The sequence below is a fragment of the Hydractinia symbiolongicarpus genome, chromosome 3 (assembly GCF_029227915.1).
Source record: "Hydractinia symbiolongicarpus strain clone_291-10 chromosome 3, HSymV2.1, whole genome shotgun sequence".
Lineage (NCBI taxonomy): Eukaryota > Metazoa > Cnidaria > Hydrozoa > Anthoathecata > Hydractiniidae > Hydractinia > Hydractinia symbiolongicarpus.
Genome location: NC_079877.1, coordinates 3826238 through 3844188, shown reverse-complemented (window position 1 = coordinate 3844188; position 17951 = coordinate 3826238). Strand labels below are relative to the sequence as shown.

The 17951-nt window shown below is 33.4% G+C and overlaps 1 protein-coding gene across 1 annotated transcript; it reads left to right on the top strand.

Annotated features, from left to right (window-relative positions):
* Nucleotides 1-277: 277 nt before the first annotated feature.
* Nucleotides 278-17951, top strand: LOC130635519 (uncharacterized). Its single transcript, XM_057444872.1, has 25 exons — nucleotides 278-405; nucleotides 2569-2622; nucleotides 2719-2814; nucleotides 3071-3172; nucleotides 3455-3535; nucleotides 3673-3728; nucleotides 4584-4662; nucleotides 4987-5005; nucleotides 5483-5607; nucleotides 5733-5789; nucleotides 6368-6451; nucleotides 6598-6681; nucleotides 6786-6885; nucleotides 7128-7187; nucleotides 7395-7417; nucleotides 8020-8104; nucleotides 8461-8550; nucleotides 8971-9037; nucleotides 9130-9170; nucleotides 9391-11106; nucleotides 11412-13960; nucleotides 15163-15571; nucleotides 15799-15844; nucleotides 16970-17069; nucleotides 17752-17951. The coding sequence occupies exons 1-25, from the start codon at nucleotides 364-366 to the stop codon at nucleotides 17800-17802; spliced, it is 6216 nt and encodes a 2071-aa protein (XP_057300855.1). The 5' UTR covers nucleotides 278-363; the 3' UTR covers nucleotides 17803-17951.

Here is a 17951-nt window from a genome sequence, read left to right as displayed (position 1 = left end):
GAACAACTACTAATTAAATTGATTTTGCCTTATCCGATGTAATTTTATATGATTTTTCATTATAACTTTTACCTTATTTTTATAATCGAAATTCATTATTGATTATATATTATTACTATATTTACTACTACTCATTTATTTAATAATGCAAGTTAAAATGATCGTGGCAGAAAGCTGATGGAGACCTACAACAAAATATTAAACATTAATTTAAGTATACAAAAAGATATGAAGTTTTGAAAATATATTTTGTCTACTTTCATTCATTTATATTTCAATTTCACATTTATATTCTAGTTATATTTTAGATAATATATAATGATTTAATGATTAATTATTCACCCTAAATAATAAATATTGAAGATGCCAAGAAAGAAGTGCATTAATATTAGTCCAAGTGAAGAGGTAATCATATTTTATTTCCAACTGGAGCTTTACAATTGTTTGTTTGTCCTATAATTTTTGCTTATAGGTGGTTCTTGGCTAGCTAAAAATTCATGTAGGTAAAATATCAAAAATATTTGATATTAAAATATATTAAATTTCTTCTTCCTTTGAAAAGCTATTTTAACTTTTTGTACTTCGAATAGTTTCAAAATTTGGCAGGCAGTTAAATTTAAAAAACTTTGAAGGACTAATCACGTTAGTTAGGAAGTACATTTGACTTGAGTGGGAAACAGCAAGTTTCCAACAGAATGAACTAACATTACAGCTTTTATTTTTTTATGCCTGAATAAAAGCTAGAATAGAAGCTAGAATTTTTTTCTGTTTTTTTTTTAATTTATTTGCTGTTTTGATCTTCCACTTGTGAAATGACTGATTAAGCTTATCGAATAAGCAAATAAGTTGTGTAATCAAAGCTTCAATAATGTTGCTTTATATCGAAGCCAAAATATTGAAATTATGAACAAAAATTTTAAAAAGTAAAGTATTAATCCTTTTGACCTTGTACATGGTGCAGGGGCTGGTGTTTCGGCATAGGATACAAGCACAGTAAAAGTTCCAACAATGTTCATGACTTAGAATTTTAACCTATATATAAAGTGGTGATTGCCGTCATTAATTTAACTTTGTAACTATTGTGGTATGACCAATTTTTGTAAATTGACGCAGTCAATGTTGGTAGAAACGTGCGATCACACGTGCACGTGCAGGGAGACATGCAAAATTGTTTAGATGATCGATATATCGAACATGCAAATCGCTACTTAGTATGATTTTTCACCTTGTATTGTACCTGTCATAAATTCAATGTATTAATCTCCTAAGACGATGACAAATGGAAATGGAGTACATGTCCATGAAGCAGAACTGTACAGGAGACTCAATTGATAGAGTCTTCGCAGAACATCTCTCCTCACAAAACCGAGTGCAGGGCTGACTTATTGCCTGCTGTGTCTTGTGGGAGAGAGAACTTCCAGACTTCTTTTTAATACGATATACAATTTTTCACAATGTTTTCTTTCTTATTTTATTTTCGTGAGTTGAATTCAGGAAATTAATCGATCCACAGTTTCGAATAAAATAAACCACCCCTAAAAAAATCGCATGTGCAAAGCAATTAGCATGTGCGATCATTCGCTCATCATAGCACGTCTATATTCAACTACACGTGCGAATGGAAGCACATGCACTAAAATATTCCCAATATAGACCGTAAATGGCAACGCTAACAATGGATTGTGAAAATCTTTACTTGATATATATCTTTTTTCCAAAAGACGACCAAACCACCGCCTAAAATAAAAAAAATAATATCACAACTGATACCAGGCGGGTTACAACTGATATCTGGCAATGTGATCCTTCTTTAATGCAGAGGAGAACAAAGACAAAATGCGGATAAAACAAGTCTGTGTAGTTGTACTTGCAAGCGGTACAGGCAATATATCGTTGTATTATTTCACTTAAAAGTTACTGAGAGATCTAGTAACAAAGAAGTTATGTAGAATGGATAAGTTTATATAATTGATTTGAATATATGTGCGAAATAGGCTAAAAATTATTAGTAGAGTAAGATTCCTATAGTTGGAGTTACCATTTGATTGGTGAAGTATATACTATCTTAACCTAAAAAGATGAATTAAAAAACAAATGCAGACTCCAAGTTGATAAACTATGTTGCTCAGCTATCAAAACTGTTTCTGGAGATATCACTCCGCTATTATCTCATTTCTCGTAATTAAGCTTGCCCTTGCTTACTCGAGAGCGATCGCTTGCCCCTTAAATAAAAGTCATTTCATATCAGCAGGCCTATATCAGAGGCCTGCTGATATGAAATTCCTTTTAATTGTAGTTATTCTTTTTGTTCTGGTAATTATGTCTACTAGAAAGTTTAACAAATAACAAAGTTTCTGCTTGTTATGAGTGAAAAAAGTTGTCATTGACTAATTAATGTTTTAACATTCTAAAATGTTTCATAAATTTGACCTTCTGTAAAAATTTGAGATAATTTTGCATAGTACAGTTAGAGTGCTAAAGATAATAAAAACAATTTGGTATATCTGCATTATTTTAATTAAAGATTTATAAGTTAATATAGTTGTGAAAACTGTTTATATTTTATAGGTATTGTTCATGAAAAAGTTAGCAGAGGAAAAGAGAAAATGTCGACTACAACAGGTAAAATTATTTTTTTTAGCATAATTTGAAACATTAAAGACAACTCTGACATTATATTTTTTGTGGATTAATTTTATTGTTTTACATGTTCTTAAGGTTCGAGAGCAAGAAAAGCATGCATCGCTTGTGCTTCGTGAAAAGGTAAAGAAAAGAAAAGAGCGAGAACTTAAAAAGATAGCGATGGTTTTACAGGTCTGTGTGTTACTTCTACCAAATAGTGTTTGCAAGTTTTTTTAAATCCTGGATAAGAACAGAAGAAATAAATGTAAAAAGATATTTGAAGTATTGTTTACAAACTTAAGTTTCACCAAAGCTACAACGTTTTATTTTGCATCTTCATTGTGCACAAATTTGATCTTTCTAAGTTACAGCTTTTTTTAGAAGAATAATGAGTATGTACTGGCTTCAGTGAAAAAAATTAGATGTTAATCTCACCATTTTTTTAAAGGGAGAATTTGATGAGAAGAAAGAAGAAGAAGAAAAACACTTACTTTGTGAACTAGAAAGACGATTGAGACAAATCGGGGAAGGACATAAAGTACATGACAAGGTCAATTGTTTGTTGTTGGTCAGCAGAAAAATACTCTGTGATTTTTAGGCTGTTGTATGTATTCAACACTTCTACAGCATCGGTAGTATTTCAGCAGCAATTTTAAAATTTAGCTATTTTATTTAGGCGTGTCCTGCTAAAATCAAAAATCACCAGCACTAACGATACGATTACATAAATCATTATTTCCTTCACAACATGTTCCTAAGCTCAAAATGCTCTCGTTTCACATAGCTATATATATAATTTTGTTGTGTGATATATTATGTTTACTCTCTGCAGGAAAATTATGGTGAAATAAAAAATCTATCAGCTAATTTAAAGAGAAACATCTCAAGACGTTACAAACATGCAATAAACAAGGTTGAGCTATTTTTCTCTCAGTAGAATCACATTGTCTACTTTTTCTGTTTTTTTCTTTTCAACTGTACTTTACATAAGTAATAATGTTTAAATTATATTTTGTAGGCGTTGTCATTCTATGTGTTGATTTTCTTTAGGTATTGAGTGAACGACAAGAAGAAAATGCAAAACAACACAAACTTCAGTTGTTAAGGTTTGTGTCATCTTAAGATCTTGAGATAATTGTTGTCACATGTTGTATGTCACACAACGCTTATTTTATATGTAATATTGGTACCCTAAATGATACTATTTTTTGTGTACTACTATAGATTTCGTTTTTTAAGATACCATTCATAAAAATTAATACCTGCAAATGAAAATCGAGAAATGCCAAAACTTTGTAAATATCGAAATACTACTAAAATTACGAAAGACTAGTCTGTGGCACCTGGAAAAATCTATTGGTTCACCTGTCCTTTTTATACCACATTGGGTGCATGTCGTTACTTGCGGTACCATTTTGCATGACAGACGTATATGGGTATTATAACATAAATTATTAAAAGGTGTAATGATTATTTCGAAAGTCAGATATCTTCCTGTGTAAAAATTGTTTGCCAAAAAAAAGAGAAGAAAGCATTGGACGTGTGTTTTTAATGTTTCACCCTTAGTCTAATCTAGAGCTTAATAACTTCTAAGTAGAGGAGAGAAGGATTGTATATAATCCTCCACCATGGAGTTATGAGGTATCTTGTAGCAAAAAAATGCTATGTTTCAAAAAAAAAATCGATGTTGTTAGATTGTCCAATCCAATGTATAGATACAAATCCTTTCACACAATTGTCTTCCCATTCCTTGCTAATGTTTTAACTTGATAGATATAGATTTACCCCTGATATTTTAAAAAAAATTTTTAAATGTTTTTAACATGTTTAATGAAGTGAGTCGAAAATTGGCTTGTATGCCACTATAGTCTACAACAAAAATAAAATAATTTTTTTTAGACATCATGTGATGCTACGTATTTCACATAATGTACTGAACTTTTTTTTCGCCGCATATGTAGGGACCAAATTCGTATAATGGAGGAAGAGAGGAAACAAAAAATTGTATCACTACCAAAACAACCTGCTGATCCAATCATGGTAATATTTTTTTTAGTGTATTTTTTATGAAAGGTTTTGTGTATGGAAAAAAGTATAGAATATGGGAGTAATAGACAAATGTTGTGTGAGAACTTTGCACGACAGTGATAGAGAATGTGTATAATGTTGACTGTGACTCCTACAGTTGTAATTCTAGAAGTTAACATTCTGGCATTTTATTTATTAATTCAGTACAGCACTTCTGTATAATGTTGTTGATTAAGACTATGCTTGATTTTCCTTTCCATGTGTAAAAAATTATGTAGCTTAGCACTTTTCGACATTTAGTTAGCTCTTTTTAAATTAATATTTCTATTTATTTAGAGCATCCAACCAGTAAAAGGTAAGAACATTAGAAGTTATCATATGGTTATACGTGTTCTTCCTATGAGAAACTTTAGACTCTACTTTCATACATTTGTCAAGAATTGAACACGTCATTTTTGTTGTTGTAATAATTAATGCAAACTAATTATTAACATGTCGACAACAAACGTTAGATTTTTCAGCCAAAATATTTCTAATAAGTCACTGCTTTAACTAGCCTAGCCTGTTATGTAATAGCGTTTTAAGTTTCTTTCACTTTACAATTGTTAGGAAAGAGATAGCTAATCAGTAAAATCTTTAAGGATTTTTTTGTCTAATTTTGCACATCAATATGATGGTATCAATATAATAAAATATTTATAGACTTTTATTTTCCATGTTTTCTATTTCTAATGAAGCTCACAACTAGATAGATATGTTTTTACTTTAACAGCATGGAAAGAAATGCTATTTTCTTTATTTTACTTTAAATACCTTTAACGTATTTTTTTAGTTGTCAGTTCGTTTACAAAACAAGGTATGTTGGAATCATTTTCATACACACACCATCATCTGGCGTCATTCGATTCAGAATCTGGTCCAACAATGGTCGTTGAGAAAGCATGTGGAGAAGAACAGGTATTATTGTGTGTGTGTGTGTGTGTTTGTTCCAGGTACATTTTGTGATAACAACTCAAGTAAAAGTAGCAATGGGATTTGACCTAATGCGGTGTATTTTTTACACATAAAGATTTGACTTTTAGATAGATGCGCGACTTGCAGCGAATGATGAAGAACAAAGAACACAGTCTATCAAAGAGGTAAATGGCTCCTGCAAAAAATATCTGTTGATATGCAAACGATTTTTTACAATTTTTCTCTCTCAATTTATAACTTTTTCCAACGTCTGTTATGTGGTAATTAGTGTAAATCAAAAACCTAAAAAAAGGTTTGCGAATTTCGCAGAAAACTACTTTCACAATAGTTTTTGCGGATACTAATGCTCTCAAATTTCGCGAAAAATATAGTGTCAGAATTTTTTTTTAAGTTTTATAAGAAAAATTTTGGCAAAACATGTCGAATGTACCGAGTACTACCAGACGACAATAATAATTAACTTTTTATTCATTTTACGCAAAAGTTTTTCTTTTAATCTATGGAAATTGCAAAAATTAGAAATAATTTATAATGCAGGCAGCAAATCAAGAGAATAGGATCTTCATTCCTGACAAAACTACTTTACAAAGAAATTATTGTTGTTAGCAAAGTTGTGTTAAATAAAAAATCAATTCAGGTTCTGTATGTGTTTCCCTGCATTTAACCCTGCAAAAGAATTCTTTGAATGTGTAACATATTTTAATGCCATCCAATACTTATTTTCATTTTGTTTTTGTCAAAGCAACAAGCAAGAGAAATAGAAGAGCGAAAAGAGAATGCTGAACTCCGTCATGATCATGCAAGAAAAGAAGTTATACTAAAACAGGTTAGTATGTTCTAACGATTTTGTACATGTCCATTTTCTACATTTTGTACAATTTTGGTTTCTAGTGCATAGACTTTAAAAAATTTAATGTTTTTAGGTGTGAGGGAAATGTGTTTTTTTAATGTAAAAGCACCTTTCCGTTTTAGCAAAAAGTATCTCTGATGGAAGAATTGGAAAATTTAGAACTTAAAGACAGACATAGAAGACGTGAGATAGTGGCTGACATTCCGGTAAAAATATTATCTGCAAATATTATCTGTGAAGTAAACAGGATTTGGACGTTGAAACTGGAATGCAATGTAGAAGTGTGATAATATTTCTTTAAATTGCTTAGAAAAAAGTGTTTCAACCTCCATATCAAAGGATCGAAGATGGAAAGTCGAAACAGTTCAGCCTTGAGCAAGCCTTTGAGAAGGTTTATAATGTTAAATCTGGTATGTTATGCGATTAAAATGCACAATGGAATTTTTTTGTTGGAGGCGTGATTTAGTTCTTCCTAATGTCTACAACAAAATAATGTTTGGTATTTTAAGCCAGACTGCTGTTTCGAACACTCATCATCTTAGTAAGAGGAATTTTAATGTAGTGTTACCTTCATTTGATTTGACTGCAATGAAATAAGTTTAAGTACTTTTTACAAAATGTTTCAAAAAATTATATACTGCTCATGTTTTAGAAGATGCATTTGATAAATATTACAACAATATAAGTGAGCTTGGTAACTCCAATGTCGAAGGTTAGTTTTGTAGATAAATAAATTTGAGTAAGCGTTTGGGTTTACCTTTATGACAGAAATGTTCTCGTGAAACTATGATGGAAAATAAATTATAGATGATATTAGCTTGTTGGGTTGTTGGGTAACCAGTAATTAAAATAATGAACTTACCTGTGGTTTAAATGTAAGAATGATAATTCTTCTTTTTTTCTTTTTTTCTTTTTTTAGGAGCATCAACTGCAAATGAATCGGTAGGTGTAAGTTCCCATTCCATCCCTGTGAATGTCTGTAACATTTACAGGGATCTATCTGAACTGTCTGAATGTTACATTGTCTAAAAATTCCCTCACAGTTTTATTACAACCTTTATGCTTTAAGAAAACAAGGCTCAAATTTATTTGTAAATTAGGAATATCTTAAGAATAACCCCCATGCTGGTTTTACATAAAAAGGAAAATAAAACGACTTATTGTTTTAAAACCTTTTTTGTTTTTCTGAACTGCTTATCTAAAATAACAGATATATAGATATAAACGTGTCCCCTTTCTTCAATTTCTATGTCAACATCTTTGTCTATGTCTTTTAACAAATAGCCAATCACTTTATACAAATATACATGCATGAGAATGTGCTGAGAATACTTTCAGCCTGAAAATTTATCAAATTTGCTCTGATTTTACAAAAAGGTTTTACATTAGGTAGTTTCGGGGTTGCATCATATCATTCACATCATTATTTAAAAATGAGAATTCTTTACTCACCTTTATCAGGAGTACAATTCACACATTTATACTACTATTTCCTTTAATTTTTGTTTTTATTAATGGAGAGGAATTCAATTGTTGGTTTTTAGGGATTGGCGCTAGTTGAGACAGCTAAACATGCTACAAATGAAATCTCAAGTAGCGAGGCCTCCCATCCTGCTCATTTACAAAAAGGTAGGGTGACTTAAAGGTTTTATCTAATTAGTGAAGACATGATTTAACTTATTTTGCATCTAATTAATGACTGCTCTCCAATGAAACGTTCATGGTCGTTCATATTAACGTTTAATCCGACGCTCAATACGCCTAATTTTTATAACATTAAAGATGGCAGTGTCTTCCTTTCATTGGTCCTCCAAAAAGCTGTTCATCTATAAACTCGTGGTTGTAAACTGGTTAAAACTGGCCAAAGTTACCAAGATACAGTGATCGCGGCCTGCGCATGCCTAAATAAATGATGGAAGCTACGCCTTACGAAAAATTAGCCTTACCACTCTGTTTAATTTAATGATATCTCCATTTTGTAATAGATCAGAGTAAATTGGAGAGATTAAGAACACGAATAAAACAACAGCACCAGCAGAGTCGTAAAAGTCAACAGCTTGAAAAAACAACACCAGGTAGGTGGGCTTGCTTCGTGCCAAACAATGATTAAAAACTTGCACTTTAATGATCTATAATTTCTATCTTTATTGTATTGTTTTTTAACAAACAATTTGGAACCGCCTTGCCATTAATTCTTTGTTTTTTTTGGTTGTTTGTTAAGTATTTATAATGTCTATGCTACCTTTACATTGATAAAGTTTGAATGCATAGCCATTAGCAGGTCCAAAATTATTAATATCACAATTTTTGTTGCTAATGTATGTAGCAAAATAAAATGTTAAAAAAAAATTAATGTAAATGTATCGAAAACGGGAAAAGTTTGAATGAATTAAAGGTTCTATAATTTTTAATAAACAACTGAAAAAAAAGGTTAAAAATGCTGTGTAATGTTGTAATGTGATAGCTTTGAATTTATTTGTGTTTTGTTTTTTAAGGTGGGTTGCGAGCAAGCTTGAATGTGGATAGTTTACAATCTATGAACATTGAATCTGCGTATGAAAGGTTAGTTGAATCATTTAATCAATGCTTACGCAAAGTTCTCTGAAATGGTAAATAACTGTTTTCATATGAAACTGATTTTGGTTGTTTTGTAGTATTCAGACGAAAATGTCGTCATCACGCACGGTTACACCAGGTAATTTCTTTAATTTTTTTATAGTTCTACTTTTGTGTTGATTATTTGTTTATTTTCTTGCAGTAGCAAAAAGAGCTGAAGCATAAGCTCTATTAATAATTTATCAATGTACCTCCACAAATAAATTTTTATTCTAATAAGGGAGATATTCAGGAAAGGTTAAGTCAATGATTGCATCAAGAAAATGTATACTGACCTGTTTGTAACTTTTACATTGTAGATTCTGCAACAGACACTGACCTTCAGTCTGAAGATAAGACTACACCCAGTGTGGAGGTATCAGATTTAACAGCAAGTAACATAGCCTACAATCATCACTTACTAAAACATCAATCACATGTGTTGGAATTACAGAAGAAGAAATTGATGAAGACGCTTGATAAAGAGCCTTTTCTACAAACAAAGCACACCATGCTTGATTCTTCGCAGCAAATTGATGTGTTTATGCCCCATGTGAGTAACATCAGTGGAACACCCAGCTCGTATGTCAGTACTTTGGAAGGAAATATGTCATCTCAATCTGTCAATACTTCGCAATCACCTGTCTCTTCAACGACCACGCGTTTCACGACGTCACTGGAAGAACAGCAGTTGAACAGCGAAAAACAAACACCTCTTCGACAACATGTTAGTGTTTCTCCACATTCCATGCAATCCCTAAAAGAAAGAGATATCCAGTTTGCAGAAATAAGTAAGAAGAATGAGAATGTATTACCTGAATCTTTCAGAGAAGAAGAAACACAAACAGAGAGAGGAAACGAGTGTAACGCAGAGACGCAAACATCCCTCGTTGAGAATTACATAAACAATACTGAACAGATTGAAGAGCTAGCTAGGGAAAAGCAAGAAGTTAAAATTCTCCAACTGAAAAAAGATAAAGAAAAAAAGAAATATGATGTTGAAAAAATTGCACAGAAAAAGAAGCAGTTAATGGCGCAGTATCCAAATTTATTCACCTCTGTGACAAAGGGATCACCAGTTACGTTGGAGCGTATACAGAATCACAGAAAACAACTACAAAAGCAGCGACAAATGCTTGAACAGAGACGAGCCCATCACTCAAATACGTCTCGTACAAGTTCAAGTAATACTGAGGAAGGGTTGTTTGTTACTGAAAAACCTGGAGACGTGGATGTTGATGCTACTGAAGTTACCATTTTAGAAACTCGTGCTGGTATGGGTGAAAAGCATGCTAAAAGTTTGTTACCCTTTGACAATGAAAGTCTAAAAGAACAGGATGTCCCTAAAAGAAGAAATCCATTACGCAGACTTGACCCTTTGACCACCGATTCTACTCCATTCATACCTACGTTATCGGAACTTGAGTTAAGTAGAAATCGCATAGAGGCTAACCAACCACCTGCTGGACGCGAATATGATCAGAATGAAATTGACAATGCTAGTTTGGCTTTCCCAGCCTCGTTTCCACACAAACGTCTGCAAACAAACATCCCTAATCTATCAGATTTGGATCTCACAGAGATAAGTTACTCGAGCGAGTCGAATGATTATTTACTGCCTAGTGTAAGGACTGTTCTTGAGGAGTTAAAAAAACTAAAGACTAGTATAAATGAGACGACTTCTGATGAAGACATTTCTTCACGAAAACAGCACCAAAACAAACAGTTTGGAATGTTTATCGATCGAGATGAAAACGCTGATGCAGCAGATTTTACAAGTTCAATGTCTATACCAAGCTATTCCTCCAGTATGAAAATGTATGAGTTGCCTCGTTATGAAGCCTCTCCGGTACGACAATTCGATTCTCCCGCTGAAGATGTCTCTGAGAGTACCAGTCATGTTAGAAATTTAAAAGATCATTGGGACGTGTCATCGTTTTATGGGGAAGGCGCTGCTAGGCCATTTAGGGTGTCTGCCAATCCTCAAGTATCCCCTATCCGCGAAGTAGAAGAGCTCACGCCACAGCGATTGACTGGTAAGTGAAAAGCTAAGAAATAATACCTTAAAGGAATTAATTTTCGCGAGAACTAGAAAATTAATTCCCCCGAAAATTAATTCCCTTAAAAAATATTTCCCATAAATAAATTTATTTAAAAAATCCATATTGTTTTTTAATTAATAATGTTAATTTAATTATAAGTGCTTACCTCCCTAATATTGTCAGTGTCATTTTGTATACTTTGTTTTAACAGACCTTGAGTCACTAAAAATCCTGAAAAAACCCTGAATGTAACCGTTGTTTAAACACAATAAAGCAACGTAAATTTCCTTCTGTTTTAGGCCTCTCAACATTGGAGGTGCAATCACTTTCTGGCTCCAGTTTACCCATACAAACACGCACTCCTTCGTTTAATTACGACGAAGAGGGTTTGTCTATAGCGCGCTTTCCAAGCCAATCAGAAAACCAAACCCATGAAAGTCTCACAAGCGATGCTCTTTCTCAACGTGATGTTCCAACCCACGGTGCAAATTCTGAAAATGTCCTCACCCACGGTGTAAAATCTAAAGATGTTCTTACCCACGGTATAAATTCTAAAGATGCTCACACCCACGCCGTAGCTTCCGAAGATGTTCTCACAAACGGTGCAAATTTCGAAGATGTTCTCACCCACGGTGTACCTTCCGAAGATGTTCTCACCCACGGTGTAAATTCCGAGGATGTGACAAAGTTTTATCCCCTACGAGAACTAAAAGCGAGCATGACTGACGCCACTGTCAGTAGACATTCACAGAGTATTCCTCGACAACGCTCCTTCTCTAACGACGTGCACATTGCAAAGGAAACAGAAAGAGCAGATGATGTTGATATGCAAGGTTCATCTCTAGTTGAACAGTATCCATCCTCAGACGATTCTCCATTGTTTCTACCAAAACCTGAAAGGCATGCAAAACTAGCCAACAAGAAAAGCCCTATAGTTAACCATTTTGCTAGTACCTCGTTATCGTTGATCAATACCCAATCGAATTCTCCTTTCTATTCATTGGATCGATACAGCTCTAGTTTAAACGGTATTTTGTCCAACAGTGTTCATAATGAGGCGCCAATTGAATCAGAACTTAATAGAGCAAACAACGAAAGAAGCGAACCAAATAACAGCACGTCTGCGCCCACGAGCGCTCTTAATAATAATACAAGGCCAACAGAAAGTAGATCCAAAAATAGTACGACTGAGTTCACTACCTCGCATGTCCGCCAGTTGGCACAGGATAACCAAACTCAAAACGTCAGTCAACCATTCTTGCTGCAACCCTTTGGAATATCAAGTTCGTCAACTTTAGATTCAATTGCAAGTAGCGGTAAATACAGGGAGCTCTTAGAACGAGTAAAAAAACTTCCTTTTGTCCACATGGAAGAGCAACAAACTTTGATAGAGTCCTTCTCAAGAGAACAGAGCTCGTTATCTGAATCAGTGGATCTATCTTCACATAGCATAACGTCGGAATTTGGAGATGTTCGAATTGGACAACCTGTCATCATTAGTAACGAATCTGGCGAGAATAACGACCGCAGTGCAAGACATTCGAATAGTCATGCTGAAAGTGATTTTAAAAGTAGTTTAAGGCAACAGAATCTTTTGGAATCTTCAAATAATTCTGAGGTTGAATATGATACACGTCAAAAGGAAGAAAACCGCTACTCCTCTACCTCAAACTTAAGCGAACAGATTCTAAACACAAATCCTACCAGCTACTTCAATGTAGTGACTGAGTTAAGAAATGACCTATCAACGTCATCACAAAGTGAAGTCAGCTTTAAAGGTTTTGGCGAGCCTACAGAAATGCAAAATCATACAGAACTCGAAACTTTGGATCTTTCTCAGCACTTGCTTCAGACCACTTCAGCATCACCAGGAGAAGAAAATTCTTTTTTTGGTGAGGAAGAAGTCAATGGTGCACACATCACAAATGAAGCTAATCCACACAGCGTATCATCGGATTCATGTGGAGGTTATGACAAAAACAAAGCCCAATCTGAGAAAGGAAATAAATTTTTAATGTCTTATTTTGAAGACATTACCTTACCCGATTTTTCCTTGAGAAAATTTAGTGGGTCAGGCAGTGAAAAGTTTTCTTTAATGAGTTTAACACAAGAAAGTTTTCTTGGTTTACCGTTGTCTGATGTGAGAGCTTCGATTCGAAATGCTGTGATACCTGAAGAGCCCATGAAAGCTTCAGTAGAGTCTACTCAAGACGTCGAATACGTAGGCAACCGAAGTGACAGTGATGAGGAACAGGAAGAAACGAGACAACGAGCTAAACTAAATGATGTGAATGTAGAAAAAGATGTTTCATCTGAAGCTCTGTCTTTGACTGAAGTAAACCACCTGACCAGAAACTCAAGAATGCAAGGTACAAAGACACATAGTAACAGTTTGCATGCTTTGATTGACATGCAAACTTCGCATGCTTCCGGTAACACGCAAACCTCCAGTAAGATGTCAACATCCCAAGCTTTCGGTAACATGCAAATTTCGCCAACTTCTAGTAACATGAAAAGTTCGAAAGCTTCCAGTAATATGCAGTCGTCCGGAAACATGCTCACTTCGCAAGGTTCCGGTAACTTGCAAGGTTCTAAAACGTCTAGTGGCACGCAAAGTTTATTAAAGTCAGACCAAACACTGACAGAGCTGTTGCAACTGGTTGAAACCTCAACTTCGCCATCTTCAACTTCTTCGTTGATTGAGAAAAGCACGATAGATCTGATAAATGAATTGATATCTTCAAGAAGTCCTTTAAGCGACACGGCGTCAAGTGAGTTGTTTACTGTTGGGAAGTTAAAACTGAGAGACGAATCGAATAAAAATGATGAAGGCGGGAATCTTAGTAAGGTAAGAATGTTTTTAATGTCCTTACATACAAGTTGTTGCCGAGATTCGGATTTTTCGCGTAGTTTTTATTACGCGATATTATCACCGCGGTTGACACGAATGACATTATTCACGTGGAGAAAATCACTCTTGATTCACGTCTCGCTTGAATTTAATTTGTGTTTATTTTCGCTGTGTTGCGAAGCCCACATGTATCGGTATTCTTTAAGCAAAATTTAGCTCAATATAGATTCAAACTGTTAACCCTGTTGTGCTGATTAAGAATGAACACTTGCAAGGTATTATTAATACCTTCCAAGGGGGACTGTATATAATGGACCGAAATAAAGACTGAAAATATTTACACGGCCACGTGGCCTTTTTATATTTGGGGTCAGTGGTCAGTGTAATGTATTTCCTACCCGCTTAGGTCAAGCTGGACTTTGAAATCTTTATTCTTGGTCGCGAATCCTAAAAACAGTACTAAAAATGAGAGGCTGTTTTAAAAGATTTATTACCTATTTTGACATACTTTTGTTTACATTTAAGCGCCAGATGAATAAATTTATAGATGTTTTTTTTGACCATGTATTTATCACTAAACCATCAATGGCAGGATTATTTTGAACTAATATATTTCCGCACTTTTATTTTTCCAAACGAAGATTGATGTTCCGAACTGTTCTTCTTGTTCTTTTTGAATTCTCCCGAAGTTTTTAATTTAAATGTGCCACCTTAACTGATAGTTCATTCAATGCGACCCCATATTTTTAGCGTGAGAGAGGCGAGGTAGAAGCTGATTGACTCGTATAGGCTAATTCACTACTTTATGCCACAGCAGAAACTTAAGACCATGTTTACACATTGCAAATAAAAATCGTAAATTCCGTGAAATGTCGGGTCTCTGTCCACACGAAAGTGAACCTCTCAAGTAATTTCTTTTCGATGAAAAAAATAAACAATTTTGTCACTACAAACGGAACCGTGTGAGACCGAAACAAAATGGCGACATCAAAAGGTAAACAAACACTTAAGTTTTTACGTTCACACATTTTTTTACGAAATGATCTCCCTGGAATGATTTCTATCCGCAAAGTGTAAAACAGTCTAAAATTATTTTACGTTCGAAATTAAAAACAGGCTAAGAAACAAAAAAAAGTTTCCTGTAAGTAACAAATTATATTAGCGGTTTAATTTTTTCACGCTAACTGAACTGTCTTTAGATTCATACTGATATCAGTTTGTTGTCCGACTTGGAGCTGTCATCAATGTCAGAACATAGTGTCAACTGGTCAACGTTACTTCCTTACTCCAAAGCATCATCGTCAGATTTGTCAAATGTTAGTCAACACAACGAACATAGTAGTGACAGGGATAATAACATAGCAGGATCTTCTAAGCGTGATGATTTATCCTTGCAAGAAGCATTTGCGAAGCGAAAGCAGCAGTTTATTAAGAAGTCATCCGCAAGATTGGAGTCAGTGAACACACGAGCTGCTGAAAAGGACAAGCAGTTTGAAAGACAAAAAGATTTTTTGAAGAAGAAAGAAAAGAGGAAAGTAGACAGTAAAGAAGATGCAGTACCCAAAACAGAGAGCACTGCAGTTGTGCCCGATGACAAACTTGACAAAGGTATTCAATTTTCAAGACTTGAATCAAATCCAGGATGAAATTAAGCTAGCTTGTTTGACTCCCTCAGAAATAAAATTCAGAAATAAGTTCTTTTGGCTTTATATGTCTCAATGTTTTCTTTCTTGTCGCAAAAAAAAAAAAAAAACTCCTGCGAAAACTATATCCTGACACGAATGATATCGTTTTACTGTCATGCACATCGCATGAATTATTTCTCTTTTTTGCAGAAAAACTAAAGGAAAAGCGAATCGAGGATCGGCATCGCACCAAAAGGTATATTTTTATCACATTTCGTTAAAGAGGTGTTTATTCTTTTATAAGGATGCTGCCAGATTTTAAAAACCTTGAAATAAGACAAGGTGACGTTGAAAATCTGGAAGTATCTATTGTTCTGTGCAGAAAAACCTTAAATATGAATATTTCGAAAATATTTGTGTCTAGTTATAAACATTCCCTCCTAGTGAGATGTTGTGTTTGCACTTTTTTCTCAACTTTTTTTCTTGGTCTTTCTTGTGTTAACTTTTGGTGTTAGCTGTTTTCCAATTGCAAAAGTTGCAGTAAAAATCATTAAAAGGCTTCTTGAAAGTTACCAAAAAACCTAAAGACCTCGAAATCCTTAAAAACAATTTTACACCCTGACGATGTTGATGCTCTCATTATAAGTTAAGTCGCATGTCTTAAGCATAGCAAACAATGTGTTTTTCGGCGAAATAGTTTTCTTTAGCGAGCTACAGGCTTGCCTGCGAACTAGCAATTACAATGAAAAAAAATATTGTCGGGAAAATGTTTTTTCAAATTATTTCGTCTATACTGGATATACATGTCAACTAAAAGCTGTTATAAATATGTATCCAGTTAAATTTTATAAAAAGACGTTAAAATATAATTATATATACATAAATAATAAAACCAAGTATGATGGACACACCAGAATCAAGGACTGATCAAAAATAGTCGGGTGAAAAAGAGTTTAAAAAACCTAGAAAAAAAAAAGATTTAAGCAGAGAGAAACTGGGAAAATTCAAACCAATTGATTGTACCAAAAATTACTTGTACAAAATAAAATAATAAACAAAATGAAATAAAAAAATAAAAGTTCCCACAAAAAAGTTCCCTGGTTGTAGAAAGATTTTTTTTACTTTTTTGTTTATGGGAAACTATTGTTTTCGTCGTTTCCGTGGAGCAAAAAATTATTCACTGGATGCGTTATAGTGGTAATCAACTAATATGGTAGCGCAATGAGTTTCGTCAATCGACATACAGTTTGTCACTTTTCCTGTCGAATAGTGTTTACTGGAACTGAAATGAGATTTTACAAGGCAGCATGGACTGGGTTAACATAACTTGTTTCAAACAGATCTTAGCCTGTAATAATTATATTGCTTAATTTGATAACAGGTTATATGAACGACTGCCAGAAGTGCAGAAGCAAACTGCTGAACGAGAGAAAAAGGAAGCAATGAAAAGAAATAAAGAAAAAGTCCAACGATTTCACGAGGTATGGAACACATTATTTAAATTTGCTTGAGTTTTAACACAATTTTTAAACTGGGGTGTAAATAAGAATCTCTTGTCGCTTAAGGATGATTTTAAAGCATAGTTATTAATTTATTCAAGTATGCGAATAATTTACGAAGTTAATTTTCAAAAAAGAAAATTTCCATGTGCAGGGAAAACGAATTTTCCTTTTAATAGACGACTTGTCGTACGATGTAATGTTTTGATTTTGCGTTGAGAACATATCCATATGCGCACACATTTCGGTAAATAGAAAATATAAACAATAGACCACAATAATCAAAGTATTATTCAAAAATGAAATTCCCTATAATTAAACTTTTTTGAAAAAGTGTATAGTTAAAAAAGGTTAATTTCAACCTTTTGAATTTGGTGGTTTTAAAAAGATTATGAATTTCCTTAGTAATAGTCATTTTACTTCACATGAACGTGCTTTTTTACCTACCAAAATACTGGTGGATGTACGAAAATCCTCAAATGTGTGAACATCAAGCCAGTTTAGGCATAAAATTTTTTTTTAGAATATCATAGTTTGTAGAAAGCCACGTTAAGGAACACTTAGGTTATATACAAAAAGAAAAGTTCGAAGCATCTTAAGCGTTCAGAGTCTAAGCGTTAAGTGAAGATTTTTTACGTTGGATGTATTGATTTTTTTCTCTCAGAAACTACAAGAGAAACGAAAACGGCAACTTCAGAAGAAAAGTGAGAAGTGAAGAAAAAAGAGGTTTTAAATTAAATTTGTAAATTATAATTTTATAAAAAATTTAATAATTTTTAAGTTATATTTTATATAAAAATGTTTTTTAAATTTTATCACCCATTCGTTAATGAAAAAACAGATATTTCATCGGTGATTATAAAA

Bases quoted from the DNA above. Each gene is read 5' to 3' on its own strand.
- LOC130635519 (XM_057444872.1), top strand. From the start codon at position 364: ATGCCAAGAAAGAAGTGCATTAATATTAGTCCAAGTGAAGAG. The intron at 3,536-3,672 runs GTTGAGCTATTT...GATTTTCTTTAG, and splicing joins ACAAACATGCAATAAACAAG to GTATTGAGTGAACGACAAGA. The intron at 15,845-16,969 runs GTATATTTTTAT...ATTTGATAACAG, and splicing joins GATCGGCATCGCACCAAAAG to GTTATATGAACGACTGCCAG.